The sequence below is a fragment of the Manacus candei genome, unplaced genomic scaffold, assembly GCF_025592945.1.
Source record: "Manacus candei isolate 608988 ecotype Guabito, Panama unplaced genomic scaffold, ASM2559294v1 h1tg000002l, whole genome shotgun sequence".
Classification (NCBI taxonomy): domain Eukaryota; kingdom Metazoa; phylum Chordata; class Aves; order Passeriformes; family Pipridae; genus Manacus; species Manacus candei.
In genome coordinates this window covers 7,049,039-7,067,545 of record NW_026138050.1, presented here as the reverse complement: position 1 = coordinate 7,067,545, position 18,507 = coordinate 7,049,039, and the positions used below count along the sequence as shown (strand labels likewise).

The window sequence follows — 18,507 nt, the reverse complement described above, 5'->3', positions numbered from 1 at the left end:
TTTCTTGACATCTTCTAATTCAGATTTCAAACAAAAACAGTGATTGCACCTGTGTCATTAGTTTTCATTTGGGAGGAAGTGAACAAAACCCAATAAAATTACCCTCAACTGCTCCCCTCTCTGAAGCCAGGCCACACAGCTCTTGATTTTCACTAGACCCACTTGATCCATAGCAGTTTTTCAAGTACAGCAGACACAGAGTACCCTGTGGGAACACGACAGCTCCACTGAAACTCAAGGGACTCAGAGGAAGAGCTCCAGTACATCACCTCTGCTCACTGTGCATGTCAAACTGCTGGGACAGATGAAGAAACAATTTACAGCTCAGTGCCTGCAGTGGCTGGAAGGAGTACAACTAATGGATCTTTTCTCCATCAGACCAGGCAGTCTCTGGAAGTGTTTCAGGCTTTGCTCTGCCACAGTGGTTGATTGTTAGCAGAACCAGTCTCCAGACGTGAACGCCCGAGAAACGGCAAAAACCTTTGCAATGGAAATTCCCCTTTGGAATCTGCTTGGTTTGACACAGGCTATGGTTTGCTGATCCTCACAGCACTGGGCAGGGCTCGTCTACTTTCCTGCTAAGGGTTGGTGTTTGATAGTCTTAGCTCTGTTTGACAGACTTAGCTCTCCCTGACCCCCCGCCAGGTCTCCAAGGTGACCCAGTGGAATAATTCTGAGATTATTTCCCTTTCATACATTAGAAAGAAGCATAATATGTGGGTTTTTTTTTAATTTCTGCTGAAGACTAGATTCTCAAAGCAAACAAAAAACCTGGCCATGCTTCTAGTGGTCTTTTCATACAGTTAACCACACTTAACCACTGGCTGTCTTTGAAGTACTGCCCAGGGAGAAGTATCTAGAGCACTTTTTCAAAAAGGGGAACTGTCACAGGCAACTCCCTCTTCAGGATCAGGTATGAATTTGATATGGCCAAGACATTTCAGATCAATTAAAATTATTGTAATATTTTATTCAGCTTCAGAAGTTACAGGGGACAAGAGCAACTCAAATCTATTTGTACAGTTGCTTTTTCTTACAGTTTTAAAGCTTCTCTTACTTGAAGTCTAAGGAAAAGGTCATGAAAATGAGTGGGACTGAACATCAGTGCAAAATTTCAAGTCATACATTAAAGCTAGATCTCAAAACTTCTAAAAAAGCAGGACAGAGGACCAAAGAAGAATTTCTGATCCAGAGAACCACTAATTTAAAGTTGTCAGAAGTCTCTGAAAATAACACAGTCTTGTTATTTGTCATGGTGTACACAGATGTGGAAATGAAACCTCTGCCTTAATCCAAATAAAGATCACAAGGTAAGAAAGAGCCTGGGAGAGACAAAGTGGTTCAGAATACATTGTTTGACTGTACAGTGAGCGTAAAACCACGGCCTCCTAATTGTCAATCGTGTGTCCTATATTCCAGTGACACTCTACCTCTCATGGACAGAATAATTAACGAGAAGAGGAGGCACATGATCAGATCCTACAGCTTTCTATTATTTAGGATGAATGGAAATAAAGGGAAACATTTTCAAAACAGGCAACTAGAAACATGTTTTATGCAGAGGCCTTTAGAGTTGGCAAAAGTGACCTCCCAAGAAAAAAAGCAGAAGTGAAACCTATTCTGGTCATTTGAGTCATTAAGTCCTCATATAATCTGTTATAAAGTTGCTGTGTGCCTTTCCCATCCTGAAGCCAATGTGAGTTATTCAGCCTGGTAGCACAGAGCTGACTGAGGAGGAAGAAGCCTTGTATTTCCACTTCTTGTGTGTAGGTATTACATCTCCCACAGTTCCTGATAGTCATATAAACAACACTAATCTTCAAAACAAATGACAGCCATTGTAAAAGTGCCTTCCTGTAAATGCTCAGCATTGCTTTTTACTTAAAGACACACCTCACTGAACAATAGCTCAGCAGGTATGAACACAACTGAACAATGCATAGACTCCCTGTAGATTCAAGTTTACAGATTCAAGTTTACATCCTGCAGGCACTTTTGCAAGAGCAAATAGCAATGTATTTGGGTAGAAATCTGAAATTATAAAACTAGCAAAGTAGATCTTGATGTGCATCATCACTGATATTACCATCACTGCAGCTGTTCATAGCTAACCTTTGTATAGCAACTAATGATTTAATTTAAATTGTTATTTCTTTATTTGAAAATGAGTAAATTTTTTTTAAGGTCTTTAGTGTTGCCACACTATGTCTGAGAACCCACTTGAGGAGATTCAAAAGCCATAAAAAAAAGTAAATCATACTGTGTTCTACTGTACTTGAAGCATTTTGTACATTACTGCATTTCATCTCCTTTAACTTTTGAAATCCATAATACAGTTTTCAGAAGGGCACAGTTGAGCCCTCAGCACATCTCATGTTAAGCTATCTCAGTTTTAAGTTAGCTTAACATTGTTTTAAAAGAATTTTAACGGAATGGAAAAGAATAAATTAAGGTGCCAGTGTTTATTCAAAAAGACTAATTCTTATGACTAATTACCAGTCATCTTGATGGAACATTTCTTGTTTAAGAGAAACATTAATATGTCATCCATCGCTGTGTTTCAAATACAGACTTTTCCAAGTTATGAACACCTGCCCAAGGATAGACTCTAAGTAGGCATAACTGTAAGTAAGGTCAAAAGAGAGAATTTGTACCAAGGTGGAACTGGATTTTAAACACACACACACAAACTTTCAAAGGCTCCTCCTCCCACAAGTTAGATTTGTATTTCAGGGATGCTAAATGACAGCCTGACTGCAGAATGTGCTAGGACCATAGGTGAATTTTAGTTTTGGTAAATAAGTCTGGTAGTTTATTCTAATTGTCAGTCTTTTTAAAATATGGAAACATGGAATTTGGGACTTTAAACAGAATTTATCAGATCTATTTCCACAATAAAACAATATAGCCTGCCAAAGTAATTCTACAATGCCCCTGAGGAGAACACATCACTCCATTGAGCAAAGGGGTTTTTTTTGGAGGGGCTCTTTTGGTTTGGTTTTTTAGATTATACTTTGATAATAGAAATTTCTGGGTAAGAGTCACTGGAATACAGAGCAATAGATCTTTAAACCCCAAGATTAGCAATGCCAGTGAATCACAGCTATCCTGCCGTTCTGAAGAGCTCCGGAAACCTCAAACCACGGGAGCACTCGGTGACCGCCTGCCCAGCCCTCAGCCCACACGGACAGGACAGGTCTGGAACTCAGCACTTTCCTGTTTTGTCCCCTTTCCCCTGCACTCCGTGTATCCCAGCTGGATGCCAAGTAGTTTTCCCCCACATACAGCAGATAAAACAACCCTGTGTGGGCTGTGGGGACACACCAAGACACAACAACTTCCCTGGGGTTACAAATGGAGCCTGTGTGCCAGGGGGTCACACAATGGCCCCTCACATCATGTCACATCACCTCGGGGAGCGACAAGGGCAGGGCTGTGTCATACCAGGGAACCTCTGAGCAGCTCCTTGGCAAAAGGGAGGCTGTGCCCTCTTTAGTCATCGACTCCCACACCCTTGGGCTTCATTTTGCACGTGCCATTCCTACCATGTGTTAAGGCGATTCTTCAGGTATTACATAAAGTGTAAATGTCAGTCTTGGGTTTTGTGTGTGCACACATATTTGTGAATTATGTTGTTTACTTAGTCAGGGTAGCTGAAAAACATTGAAGTATTCACTTTCTGGTGTTGTTGCCAACAGAAGGGAAGAACAAGATAAAAATAAAAGGGTCACCTGATGAATTCTGTGAGTGTATTTTGAAGCTTTGTATAACACAGGTTACTATGTATTTAATAAATCCAATGGATTAGCACTGTGAGAAGAAAAAAAAAGCAAACACACAACCAAACCTCCAAAAATAGCAGACCAGCAAGGTATTAAATTTAATTTTCTATTACTTTTCCAGGTCATCCAGAAGTTGATTTTTTTTGAGAAGTCCAAAGCCTGTGTTCAGCCCTGCAGCACAGATGCCATCACTGCATTACACTGAATTGGTTTTCCCAGACCAAGACTTTCTTTTTACTGGTAGGAGAGGCACAAACAGAAGGTATGAATTTCATCCATCCCAGCACGGTGTTTCCAGCAGGGCATTGCCAGGATGGCACAGCAAGAGCAGAAGTTCCACGAGCACCACTGAACAAAGCAGAGCAGGCTGAAGCCCAGCACAAAGAGGTGTTCATTTGTTTTAGATGGGGGAGCTGTGATTACAGTCACAGCCAGTGCTGAATACACAGGCTACTCCTCTCTGCCCCTAAGAGGTGACAAACTATTTTCAAGATTTCAACTTTGATCTAGAAATAACTGCTTTAAAGTAGACGCTGAATCCATTTTCTGTTTGAAGCAGCCTTTATACCTTATCTGGATAAAGTTTCAATTTTTAATGAGGGCAGGGCAGGAGGGTTTCCAGGCCTGTGAGTTCAAGCTATGTGATACAACATACCAGACCTCTCAAAATACCTACATAGAAGGCATTTCATCACACTGTCAACACTGACTTTGTATTACTGTGGTTTTGCTGGTTATTTCAATCTTAAGTATTCCTTTGAATTAGTTTAAAACACAAAACAAAAGGGTAAACTTTCCCAGGAAATAAGTACTGAATAGCAGGGAAGGTTTTGCTTATTTAGAGGTCTGTTATTCCTTTAAAGCCTATTTTAAATCATACCCATTAAAATACACAGGATATTTTCTTCCCCCTCCTCTGTAAAACTGTTTTAGCTACATTCTAGAAGTCAATAGACAAGGTAGAACATTCCTTTGTTGGCACAGCCCTGAACAGTCAACTTCCCAGGTTTCTCTTCTGTGAGCCTATATTTACAGGGTGCTCTTCTGAGAGAGGATTTTATGTTTGCTTATGGCCTTGCCACGAACGTAACTGATATCAAAAAGCACCAGACTGTTTAAGATGACCTGTTCTGGTCCAGAGGACAAAATTTATAGCCAGGTAATCTCTTTTTTTTTTTTTTTTTTAAGTAATTTTGCATGAAACTGATAACTAAATCCAAAGTAAACAGCAAATACAACATGTATTAACTGGTGTAATCAAAGGGGTAAAGTTGACTTAAGTGTGTTGAAGAAAAACAAAAGTAACAAACATCAAAATTTACTGCCAGTAAATGTTTTCAGAGACCTTTCAGTGATGACAACATCATCTTTAGAAATATGAAAATGGTAGTAAACCAGTAAGGTTTAGTAAACAGTAAAATAGAACAACCCCTCAGAAAGCTTTCCTTTGGGCTCAAAGCTGCAAGTGCACTGCAGCTGTAAGTTAAATTTGCAAATGCATTCACTCATGCAAATTTGAGTGCTTTCTCTAGTTCAACACACTGTACAGAATGAGGATTACGGATCCAATGCTGCCCAGCCAAAAGTATGATTCTAAAGGGAATTTTGCCCAGTTAGAATTGATGTGTTTTGGAAGGACCGCGTTTATAGGGAAAAGAAGTTCAAAACAAGCATCTGGTGGCCACAAGCAAAATATTTTAAATTCTACAAATAACGAGGCATTTTGGAAAGTTCGAAAGCTACCGACACGAATGGGGCTGCCCGCAGCAGCCGGTGCTTTGAGGTGCACCACCATAAATCTGATTATCAGCTCGGGACGCCGGCAAGCAACTTAACTCAGCGTTAAGCCATTTTTAGGCTGTGGCCCCTGTGAAGAAACAGTTCAAGCAGAGGGACCACAACCACCAAACCGCCTTATCACCCAAACACACCGAGGGAACTCGGGAGAACCGAGGAACAGGTCTGAACGCCCGCCCTGTCCCGGAGCTGTCGCGGCCGTGCCCGCCCTGGCTGGGGAAGGCGAGCGGCCCGACACACCGGGGCGGGTCGGATCACTCACGGGGAGGGAAACAGGGAGAGGGGGACAAACAACGAAAAGAGAAGGTCGCTGCGATTCCGCGCGAGGAGCCGCGGCCGCCCCGAGCCCGGCGCGGCCCCCGGGGCAAAGGTGGGCGCGGGAGCCCCTCCCCGGCCCGCACTCACTTTGTACGTGTTCTCCGTCAGCTTGTTCACCTCCTCGGGGTCCCGGGACATGGTGCCGGCGGGCAGAGCTCGGTCCTGCGGAGCGCCCCGGCCCCAGCGCAGCGCCGCGGCAGCCTCGGCTCCCCCTCGGCCGCGAACAAACTGTCAAAAACTTGCGGAACCAGCCGGGGCAGCGCCGCCGGGGCGGGACCTGCGGGGCCGCGGCTCCCGACGCGGCAGGACTGGCTGGGCTGGGCGGGGAGCGACGGGATCGCATCACCGCACCGCGCCTCGCCGGGCACGGCAGGGCAGGGCAGGGCTGGGATGGGATGGGCGGATCGCCCGGACGGCCCGCCCGCCGCTACCTGAGCTGCCACATCCTCCGTCCTCCTACTCTTCCTCCTCCCAGCTTCCCTCTCCGGGAGCCCCTGCCCCGCTGCCAAAGCTCAGCCTGGGCCGTGTGGAGGTCATTTCAGCTCTGTTGGTGCCCCATGGAAGTCGGAGGTAAACTTTTTCTCCCAGCAATTAAGTGAGGGTTCTGTAGGAATTAGTTAGTCTTGTCAGAATTAATTAGTGTAGCCCTAGCGATGCTGGTGAGGCGAGGGGTGATCCCCTTGCTCTCTTCCACAGCAGCTTCCCATGAGGGGGGTTTCTCAGAGCCCCTCAGGCACGGACAACAATGTCTTTCTCCCGGCTCCTGGCCCAGTGCACTGCCCGAGCTTCATGCTACATGCTACAGTTTTCTGTTTCTTTCAAATACACCCCCATAAAACAGTGCCCCCAGTTATCTTTTCTGTGTGAAGTGACTCACGAGGCCTTCATGAAGCAGGGCTGGTGAGGAAGGCTTTGGGAAGTTGTAAATTTTTGTGGACCATAAATTGGCCAGAGATTGTGAGATTAATTTAAAGTATGCTGGTTGGGATATCTTTCTGATAAAGTAATACCAGCACTACCTTGAAGGACCCTGTGGGAATTTCATAACCTTAGGTACTGAAAACTAGATTTGGTGCTGGGTGTTGAGTGTGTGTGATGCAATCACTGTACTGATACATTGGCCATCCCTCTCTTGGTTTCTGTCTCTCCCTCTGATTCCCTCATTTTATTGCAGCAATAAAATCATGACAGGCAGAGAAAACTGGACTTGGAACAGAACCCTAGATGTTGGACTCTGAGGTGGGAGGAGGTTGTTACCAGGTTTCAAGAGCTGTAAAAGTGTTTTCATTTGAGCATTGGAGGTGCCTTTAGAATTACAATTACAATTTACTATCTGGAAAAAAAGTGGGCACTTAGAGTGTTATCTTGAATGCAACTAAATCTCAGGGCAGAGAGGGGGTTTTATGGCACTTCATACCCCCAGGTAAGGTCTTTGCAAACTTCTGGTAGGTATGGTATTAATTGACTTTCAATTCAATTTATAATGTTATCCTATAGGCATAATGAATTATTTTGGGCTCAACTCTACAATTTATGTTCCCATTAAGCAGTGTTTGCTCATACAATCAGTTGTTTAGAATGTGATGTGGCTGTTTGCCTGAGCATGAGGAGAAGAGTCACAAGTCTTTTGTCTGAAGAGTGTTTTACAACTTTGGAAACAGATCATGCCTGGGCACTACTGCTTTTGTGTTACCATATGCCAATGCTTGGAAAGGATCTCCCTCTCTAACAGGCTGGCATTCAAATTTGAAGGAGCAAGTACCCAAAGGAAGATGTAGAATAGGTTTTCCTTTCCTGATTCTTGCTAAAGGAGCTGGGAATGTGCTGTATAGCAGACAGTGTTATTCCTGTTAGGGACAAAGCATTTCTCTTTCCTCTGAACACTATGGAGCTCTGGGAGCTCACCTGGCATTCAGGGTGTTTGTTTCCAGTTGGCACACCAGGTTCAGTCACAGTAAATAACAATGTAAGTGTTAATGAAATATGCATATCAGAAAGAAACTATGTGGACAGGCAAGTCTAGCTCTTTAAGTATCCAGACCATTGCTATAAATCATAAATTTTGAAATTCACTAGAAAACAAAAGTCTGCTTGTACTTGTAATACAAACACAAATATTTTGGTCTCTTAATAAGGGATTTTTGATCCTACATTGTGTTAAGATTAGTGGTGTGTTAGATGGAGTCAATCCTGATGTGTGCAAACAACAGGAAGTTAGAATGGTCTGATTACTTCTTTTGATGCTTACTTTTAATACATACAGAGTTTCATTGTCCAGAAAGAGGAAGAAGGAAATATTCTTACTTTGGTGGTGAACCCATGCTGCTGTGTAATTATGTCTGTTCTTTTCACTTTGTCTCAAGCAATAACTGCTTGAGTTCAGGTTAGAGGGAACCTGGCAGGTTAGTAGCTTACCTGCTCCAGTCTCCCAGCAGAGTAGGGCTAATTTCAGCATTAGCTTGCTCAGGGCTTCATCCAGGTGAATTTTGAAAATCTTCAGGAAGGAGCAGTTGAGGAACAGAATGGAAAGTTCTATTTGAAACAACCTGTAACGTGTCAAGTAAAGAAAATCATCTACAGTGTTGTAGGAGACAATAATTATTAACATTTCATGTGGTTCTATCCCCTGAGGTAAGTCACCCATCCAGCTGAGCTCCTCTAGCTTAACTAACATCCTCTGTGTTGTAACAAGAGCTTTGATATTAGACTGTGACATGTTGCCTATTGAGAAAACAAAACTCCTTCCTCATTACCTGCCCTTCTGCCTCACATTACACTTTCCTGACGTCAAACTGAAATGTTTGTAGACTTGTAATTATGCATAATTCCAACAGACCCCCTGTTTCAAAGTGATGGCTTGGACTTCAATGTCTCCTGGTCTCACTCTTGCCATGGTTAAAAGGTACTCCTGGTCCTTGGTAGGTGGGTATGAACAAGAGCAGCCAGGCACAGGCACAGGGGCTGGGCTGGGACTGAGGCTGTTGGCACCTGAACTTGTATTCCTGCTTGTATTCCTGGGCAGTGCCTGCTCTGGGCCCAGATTCAGCAGTTCATTCCACGTTGGCCAAAGGCAGAACCACATTGATTTAGCAAAACTGCTGTCGAGGGAGGGACTCACTCAAAATAAGTCCTTATATATATTCCCTACAGAAGGCCAGCTCTCCCTTGCAGCATTTAAGTTTTGGAACATGAGCAGCAGCAGTAAAAATTTCCCCATGTCTTGTCAGCCTTGTAGAACTGACACTGTAGTGAGAAAATTGTACTGTTGATATAGCTTTTGGAAACGTATGTACTCAGAAATATTCCTTTGGGTATTTCTTTAAAAGCAGTAATGATTTGATGTGTGATTGTTTTCTGTATGTGTCCTGTTTGCATGCCAGTGACATATTCAAACCTTCTTTGGAAAGGTTTAAGCATGCTGGAAAGGCCCATTAATGTCAGCTCATCATTAGATCTTTAACATGTGGTTTGAGTAGCTTAATATGACTGTAACTAATTACATAAATTGTGGCTAAGCAGTGATCACATATGCATGATACAGCCAGCTGTGGCCTATTTCGTTCCCTGTGGTCATTACCAGATGTTTAACTTGATTAAGGAAAAAAAAGTGTACACAGTGTGTTATTGAGTGATGTCAAACAACAGAGTCAGAACAAAATTTTCTGAAGAGGAAATTAAAGTGACTCTACCAGCTTGCTTTGCTGATTGATATTTTTTGTCCTCAGTTGACACTTATAAGGAATTATTCAAGTATTTTAATCCCCTTCAAACTGACAATACAAATGCACACTAAAACTCACACAAAGTGTCATTTGATAGAATTATATAAAACTTCTGAAAGTTTACTGACCCTTTTGATCTGAGTCAGCTCTGGATCATTTAAAGGCTTTACACCATTTTTTAATTGATGCAAGCAAGTACAAAATCATTTTGTTCCCTGCTGCTCATTGTCCTGAGCTGGTTTCAAAGCAAATGAGCTGTCACTCAGACTTACAGGTCAGTAAGATACTGCAATCTCTGGTCAAGGAAGACACTTAATCAAATGCCCAATTTAAACGTGTAATAATTCACTGTATTTTGGAGGGTTGAATCAAAGAAGTGCAAGGTGCTTTTGATGAACTCCTCTTTCTCCAGACTGAAAATAGGATGATGGTTTTATCATGGAGATGAGTGCTTTGGATGCCTGTGTTTTGTGTCTCAATTGTCTCATGTTGCAAATTATTTTGGCAGATTTATAAGATGAATTATATAATCGATTTCATAATTATGGGTTTTTTTTTGAGGCTCAAAAAGAATGTGTGGTATGGAAGAATATGTTTTTTAAAAGGTCTTTTTTGAGATTGCCTAGAATATAGACAAAATTTCACATTTGAGGGAACCTAATAAGCAGTACTGCTAGCTGTGCTAATAGTTTTCTGCTGTTAATTGAAATATTTAATTCAAAACTCTTATACCCACACATTTTGTGACTGCTCATTTCTTGCTGAAAGTAGTGATGCTTTAATTCGCGTGCTGTGCCCACTAGATGGCAAGCGAGCTATGCACGATGGAGGAGAAGAAACATCTGTATGCACAAAGCTTTCTCGAAGTGCTTTATAATGTAACAAGATAGATATTAGTGGTAAGCAAATGAAACAGCATTTATATTGCTCAGACACAGCCTTAGAATTTTTTCTCAAGAGTGTAAGTGCTGTTAGTATGTTCATATTATTGAAACCTAAATATACCTTGGGATCTGTAACTTTATTTTGGAAGTCAGCCCTAACAGCAAGCCAACATCCTGGTGAAACTCCTGTTATAAACTTCTAATCCATTTAGGTTCCAGGGTTTTATGACTCATGCTGAAAACACAGTATTTTAAATACCTACGTGTTTGTTATTCTCCCTTTTGTAATTTGGCATCTGGGGATTAACTGAGAACAGGTGTGCACTGCTCCAAATGGATAAACTGGTTTTGCCTGGGGCTCAGTGTCCAGTGTGCAGCTAAACATAGATCTGCACATTGCTGCTCTTAGTGGTGTCAATAGAGTGGGTATTAGAACCAGAGTAGGAGTTACCAGTGTTTGTTATGGGGTAGAACATAAAGACCTCAAGTGGAATGTGATGCTGTTGCTGGGCTGGGAACTCAACATGCACCAGGTGTAGAGCAGCACTCCTGTGAGTATTTCCAGAGAACTCAAATGTAAATTTTGGTGCTGTGTTTTTACCTCTTCCTTTTCCCAGCTAGGAAAAGATAGACCAAGTAGATAATACTGGTAGTTTGATTGTACTTTAAAAATGGCAAAACTAGAATGTCATTTCCACATTGCAAAGAAACTTGCAGCTCATTAACCCCTCTATTTTATGCAGCCTTGCTGTCATGGAGAATTACTAGAAAAGTGTTCAGGCTAGATTGTATTAATAATAAACTATTAAAAAGATTACATTATATTCTTCCTGTCTTACCATTTAGTTGTGGACATTTTTTAGAAGCTGTACTGACACCCAAAAAGTAATCCATTTCTATTTTTTGGTGATAAAAATAGGATTCCAAAACCATACATGGATATTTTTGGATGGAACCACACTTAAGTTTCTTTGTATGGACTTGTTATGAGCCTGCCTTCTCCTCTTATGTTCAGTTGCTGTTCTAGGAAGCTGCTGAAGTAGAATCTAACACTGCTGTGCTGCCCACTCCTTGTTTCTAGACACCCACTGGCTGGTGACAATACAGTGTTTTCCAGAAAATGCATGGGCAGTGATGGTTGATGCAAATCCTGGGAGCAGCCGGGTAGCCTGTGATGGATGTTTCTAATCCTGCCTGTCCCAGGGGCCTGTGCAGCCTGGGGTGTGCTCTGAGTGTGTCTCCTGGCAGGCCCAAAGTGGTGCTGACAGTTTCTGTCTCCACCTGAGGTCCTGCACCTTGCAAAATGTTTGAGGAAGGAGGTGGTTGGAGGCTGTGACTGTTCTGCAAAGATGGGAAGATGATGATTAGATCAGACTGGCAAAAGGCAGTTCTGGAGATTTGCAGGAAGAGGATGATTGATTAATCACTGGCTGTCTGAAAGGTGATAGCTCTAGGGTCAAACTAGACTTCCAGTTACACTGAGAATGGGAGAGTAGCATGGTTAGGGAAGTTAGAGTGATCCCAGGTGGCTTTTGGCTCCTGATTAATTGGCTTCATTGAAGTCAGTTCGGTTCCTATGAATTTCCTGAAAGAGCTTGGCTTGACATTCGTCACTTCTGCTCAGCTTTCCATTCAAAAATAAAACATGTGGGCTGTATCACAAGGAGAGATTCTCAGCCTGGAGGCAAAGTGGTGTGAGGTGGCTCAAATCCACCTGGCTCCTGGTGGGTTTGCTCCAGGACATGCTGGCTGCATCCATGCTGGCCAGCACTTGGTTTGGGTCACTGCTGGGCTCCACCCTGGGCTGGGAACCCTTAAACCAGCTCTTTGGTTTGGTTTTTCTGTTCAAAGTGCCTGAACTAATCCCAGGGCTGTGTTGTAGCCTTCCTGTGGCATTTGCAGGTAAGAATTGTTTAGGCTGTGATTCAATACAGACAGTACAGCTGCTCAGTTGTATGGCTTCTGAGGAGGAAGCATTTTACTGCTCTTTTGTCTTCTTCACATAAAGGACTATAATTTCAGTTTCAGATGTTTGTGGGGATATTTTAGAACTAACTGTCCTGGAAGCAGAGAACCTAGTTTCTGGATGCAGGCGATATATCAGATTGGTCTATGCTGCATATTACTGCTGCTCCATTCTAGAATTCATTGAATTGAATATCAAGATAACTTCAGGGGTTTCTAAATGTTAAATTTAGAAATGTTAAATGATATGTTAAATTTTAAGGCTCTTGTTCATATACAAAGCCTGTACAATACTGCTTGTCCAAACTAGGAAAGAAAGGATGGAGTGGATCTTCTTTTGACCACAAGATTGATGTTTTTCTCCTAAATTTAGGGCAGAATCTGGTTGAATGAGAGTTTTTGATTTAATTTAGTGAAGCCCAGCTTTTGTTTTTATTCCCTTGAGTTTTGGTAAACTTTGAATAATGTGAACTTTTCAAAGAGAAAACAATTACTCAGGAAACTCTTGCACTGACAGGATTTGTGAAACAATTTGATAATATTTCCATCTCCTTTGACTCCTAAAATATTGGGAGTTTGCTGTTGTGCATGACTCATTTGTATTAGGTGCTCTTCATCCATCTATTGGTTGTGCTGGGTAGATGGAATTTCTTTGTCAACCTGTTTTTCATTAGTATCATGGAACACACGTACTTGCAGCTAAAGTGTTATATAAAGTTTTATATCTCTGCCCACATTTGTTACTATTGTAACACTGCTTAGCAACTAAAAGTAAATCAAAAGAACAATAGTGAAAACCCACTCAAACTCCCTCTTTACAATGGAGGCAAGGGCCTAAGCTGCAAAATTCAGGTATCAGTTTAGATCTGAAAGTTTTAGAAGATCAGAAATATGACATTGGTTTTATGCTTTTAAGTGTGAAAAGTCATCAGAGTTCTGGTCATCTAGTTCTGCTTTTGGGTGTTCTGTGTATGGTATTTACAGACCAAGACAAAAGGTTGGACCAAGAGTATTACCATACATAGTAATGAATTAAAAAAAAGGACAATTAAGATTGTCTCCTTTTTTGGAGTACCCAGAAAAGATGTAATATTGTACTATGAGTTTATTCTAGATCAGTATCCTAAGTCCCCTTCCTCCCCCAGATGACAGAACAGATGGTTCATCTCTCTCCTACAATTTCTGAATCCTTCAAAATCCTCACTGTGAGCAGCTGGGTCTTTCTTTCAAGAAGTCCTGCACCTCTAGTCCATTTTAATTCTCAGCTTCAGGACTAACTCTTCAAGTAACACTGCAAGTATTAACCTGTTGTGTTGATTTTTCTGGAAATTACTAAGGGATGAGATGGTGTGCAGAATGGATACTACTGATGAAAATATCAATACAAGTAGTTCTTCTTCAGCACTGCAGGAGAATACCCATAACCTCTTTTCCCCAAACTTTTTTATCCAAGCCTGTAGCCTTTCAGCAGCAGAACTGCTTTACTGTGAGAGCTGTGGGCACTGTAACCACTTTAGGTCTGTCTATACCCAGGGATGGCACTTCAGGCAAAAAAGGATGTTGCAAATTACACAGGTAAGATGAGAGCTGTAACAGTGCCACAATGACAACATTATCAGTACTGAGGAGAGGGCTGAAATCCTGGTTTATGATGGGTGATATGTATTCATAGTGGAATAATGACTATAAAAAGAATAAAAGCATCCTTGACATTCAAGGACCAAAATCTATACTCACAGAAAACAGAAAGGTGAAAGACAGGCAGTGTTGTGGCAAATGGACAAGGAGATCATGAGCACCTTCATTAGCAGCAACAATGAAACTGGTCACTGCAAAAACTGCAGGCAGGGAGGGAAAAAACCCACAGTTACTTTCTCTTGATATTCTTTTGTTGTGGGGAACTTTCCACGACCTCAAGAGAACTGTGGCAGTTACGTAGCATCACGTCAGGAATGACATCAGAATGACCAGGACAAATGGGCTGTGTAACTGGGAGTTTAAACCCACACATTACTTACATTGATGGATAACTTTTTAGAGACATGAGCATTTTTTTGGTTGTGATTCACCAGCTAGCAGCTGGATATTTTTCCTAAAATATTCAGAAATATTCAGCTCGCTAAGTGCAGCCAACAGTCTGTGCTGTTTGGGTAATATTAATGAGCTAATGTAAAAATGTATAATATTTTATTAGCTCTTCACATCCCTTCTTCAGCAGCAGCACAGAGTAGTTGAAAAGGCAGACAGTGGCTAAGTAGGAAGCCCACTCACATAGGAGGAATCACTTGATAACAGACATCCACCAGAGCACCTTAATGTAAACTTTTCTCTAATCAGTTGAAATTTCTGAGCAAAACAAGAGTTGGAAATTTGGTTTTGCTTCTGAGTTAGTCTCAGCTGCCAACACAGTCCACCAAGAAAGTGGGTAGCAGCACATGAATTAGGGCAGTGCTGGAGCTCGAATTCTGTTTGATGTTAATGCTGCTCTGACTCACAGTGTGATCCAGATTTTAGCAGAGCTGTGGTGGAGTTCCAGGTCTGAAGATGGAACTCCCTGGGTGCCACCCACCTGTAGCAGCAGGTACAGCTGGGTCAGGTGCACTTCAAATTCTGAGCAGCTTTTTCATTGCAAATTTTGAGCCAGTCTCATTCTATTTCTTTAACTTTCAATTTCTCCTGCCCCAGCTACAAATTCTATTTACCAATATCATAGAATGAAAATATTGTATAAAATAAAGCACATACACACAAAGTAACAGAAGTCCTGTTTCCCATTTCCAGCTCTCTAACATTATGTTCTCTTACTCCTTGCCTTTCCTGCTCATTTTATGACTCTTTCCCATCTCAATTTCTCTCTGCAGTCATTGATTACAGATGTAATATTTCCCATATCAAATTTAGGGCTATAAAAATAGGCCCCAGTGCAGAAAGTATTTTAAAGGAGGCTATTTCAGTTGAGTTAGTGAGGTTATTTGTTAGAGAATAGTGACACATTCATTAATTTTTCTGTAGGGAATTGTTGGTGAAGTTTCTTTTTTGTACCCTCTCACTCTTTCCACTGATTCATTCTCACCTGTTTTCTGAGATTGTAGTGACCTTGCAGAAATATAATGTGACCTAAAAGCTCAGATTTATTAGAACATGATTATCATGAAGCAAGAGGTCTAGCAGAGGCATTTTAAATGAGAATGTAACATAGGTAGCTTTTTACTTTTATGGAAGTGTGAAAATTTGAGTTACATTTTCATTAAGTTGAGGCAAGTATGTCTCCAGCATGATCGGTGTGCCTGCTGTAGAGTGCTGTGAAACAAGCCAGAAGCAGCATCTTTCCCCCTACTTCCTCCTGCTTTTATTGATTTAAGTGAGGCTCTGGGGTATCTGATCCTATCCTGATGCCTGAAGATTTATTCATATAACTCCCTGTGCATCAGCACGATATTATACCACTTGTTCTCCAGAGAAAATAATTAAGTGAATTACTAACACATAAAATGCTCAAGTTAAAATGCTTAAAAATTCCATTTGATGCAGTTATATATAGCTTAATGTAATAAGTGCAGTATCCTCTTAGTCAGAATGCCTTGTGTGGCATCCTCTTAGTCAGAATGCCTTGGCTTTCATCTCCATTACAGGGAATACTAATGAACAGTTGATTCCAATTTTGTCAAGGTTGCTGTGTTGTTATATTCTTAAACAAGACCAGAAGGTGAAAAAGGACTAAACTGTATATAAATTAAAAGTAATCATCAGAGGTCAGTGCAATCATGTTATTACTTTGGGATTGCAGTTGTAAGTGCTGTGCTATCACACAGTTTCTAAAATGAGACAGAAACTTAAGCTATCCACTGACTTGTAGCAGAAGTTGCTCCTGGGAACGTCAAGTTGGTTCATCTTAAGTGCAGTTATTGCAAAGAAAGTGAGAATAATAACCAAATGCAGCCAGTGATGGAACAGGTGATAGAATTCAGCCTTTCATTGAAGGAACTAGTGTGAAAATGGGATTCCAGAGGAGCTTCATATAACACAGCAACCAGGGGATGACCAGAATCTTGACCAAGAAAGCTGTCAAATAACTGCAAATGTGGGTAAGTTACTGAGAGCTGGAACAGTCGATTCTTTTTCTGATTGCTTTTTTGTGTGTGTGTTAGAAAGGCTAAATCATTGAAATTGAGCTTTTATGTGAGAGGTTGTTTAATTTTTGAAAAAAATTGGGTTTTTTTAGGCCTGAAGTTAATTAGATGTCATCTATTACAGTGAAACAAAATCTTTTTATGTTTGAGTTTCTCCGTATTGTTTAAAAGAAGATAAAAATAAGGAATACTTTGCAACATTTTGTCTTACCTACATCAAATGTTTTTCCTGGATACAGTTCTCTTTGCCTGGGAACAGAACTAGCAGTTCCTGATTTTTAAATTTTTTTATTTTTTCTAAATTTTTGCCTTTTTGTCTTGTTTCACTATGGAAACAAGCATTTTAACCTCCTGAATCTGTATTGAGAATACAACTGAAACTCACCTTTTTATTGCAAAACACACAAGTGTGTGTTTTTGTATTCCGATTGTATTAAAAGCAGTCATTTCTAAACACAAAATCCACTTCAAAGTCTACATCCCAATGTTCATCCATCTTCATGATTCCTATTATATCCCTTTCCCTCTACACACAGACATTTATATAACAATTGTATTGTACTGGAAGTTGAACGCTGGCAGTGTATGAGAGAGAGAGAGACATGAAGAGGAGGAGAGGGAATTGTTCCAGCAGAGTGATGTATTTTGATGGGGCAGGTGCCCCCTTCTTTCCCTGCATTCATTCAGCACCAAGAGTCCAGCTCAGTGTTGGCTCATTCCAGGACCTGAAACGGTATCTGAATTCTGATGTCATCCTTTGGGACTTGGTAAGAAAATGTAACATGAACTGGTTCTGTTTGTCTGTACTGTTTGTTGGGAAGGAGCACAGCTCATCCCAGCTGGCTGATCTGTTGGCAGCACTGCCTTCCTCTGGGTCAGGAAGCCCTGTGTACTTTTTAAGGAAAATGTATCAAAGCCAACAGCATTGGCATTTACTCCAGCATCACACATTTTTATGCCTTGGCTCAGAGAGAAAAGTGAAAAATAGATGAAGCCACAGTATTGTTGATCCACACTTACCTGGTCTCCTGTAACTGAGATTGTGAACAGATCCCGTGCTAGGGCAGCTTTACAGCCTGACTCAGTTCTGCACAGAGTAGGACAAACTACGAGGTTTTGTTCATCTTTTAAGTAGCTTTTGCATCATTCTGTCTGTCCCCCTCCCTGATAATTTTCTCACTTTGATGCTAGTGATGGAGCCAGAGAAACCTTATGCTAATTAACATTTCTGGTCATCGAGCGATGTGCAAATGTAGGAAGAAAATTGATGTGCCACTGTTGATCTAAAGTGTAGAAAGCAGTGATGCATTACTGAGGTATCTTTCATCTGAATAAAAAGGAGGACTTTCTTCAGGAGCTGCTGCTGCTTTTTCCTGCACTATTTCTCATCAGCATATTAAACCCCTTCTTCACACACTTTGTTCAGCTGTTGTTGAATAGCCTTCTAGGCTGTGTAAATTCAGGGGAGTTTGTTCTGGGGGAAAGTTGGCAAAATGAAGCTGTAAATTTTTGGGAGCATTTAAACCGAGAGCAGTGTTGCTAGTTTCCCATGGAGATTTAAGTCTGATTAACTTAAGAGAACTGAAATATATTTTTCAATTTATACTCAAATAATGTTCATTGTTATTTTCTTTAATATGAATTTTTAAGAACTCCAAGGGGAACATTTCTCTGCAGATAGCTGTCTTCTTTACAATAAACCCAAGCATTGCCACTGACCTTGAGTATTTTCAAAAGAGGGGAGCAGGGGAGGCAAATAAGTACAACTTCAGCCCCCATTTACCAGTCATCTTTCACTGTGCCAAATGCCACAGCTGCCACTGGACCCTAGTCTTCAAATGTATGAACTCTGGATATAACATTTATTTTGATTTTGTTACAAAATGACAGTGAATGCATTTCAGTTATT

General features: G+C 41.2%; 1 protein-coding gene across 1 annotated transcript in view; it reads right to left on the bottom strand.

Annotated features, from left to right (window-relative positions):
• The window catches only part of BAIAP2L1 (BAR/IMD domain containing adaptor protein 2 like 1), a 34,826-nt gene extending 28,492 nt beyond the window's left edge, over window positions 1-6,334 (bottom strand). Inside the window, exon 1 of the mRNA XM_051779546.1 lies at window positions 5,985-6,334. Within this exon, the coding sequence (XP_051635506.1) occupies window positions 5,985-6,035 (51 nt within the window). The 5' untranslated portion in view covers window positions 6,036-6,334. The remainder of the gene's footprint in view (window positions 1-5,984) is intronic.
• Between the last annotated feature and the right edge of the window lie 12,173 nt (window positions 6,335-18,507).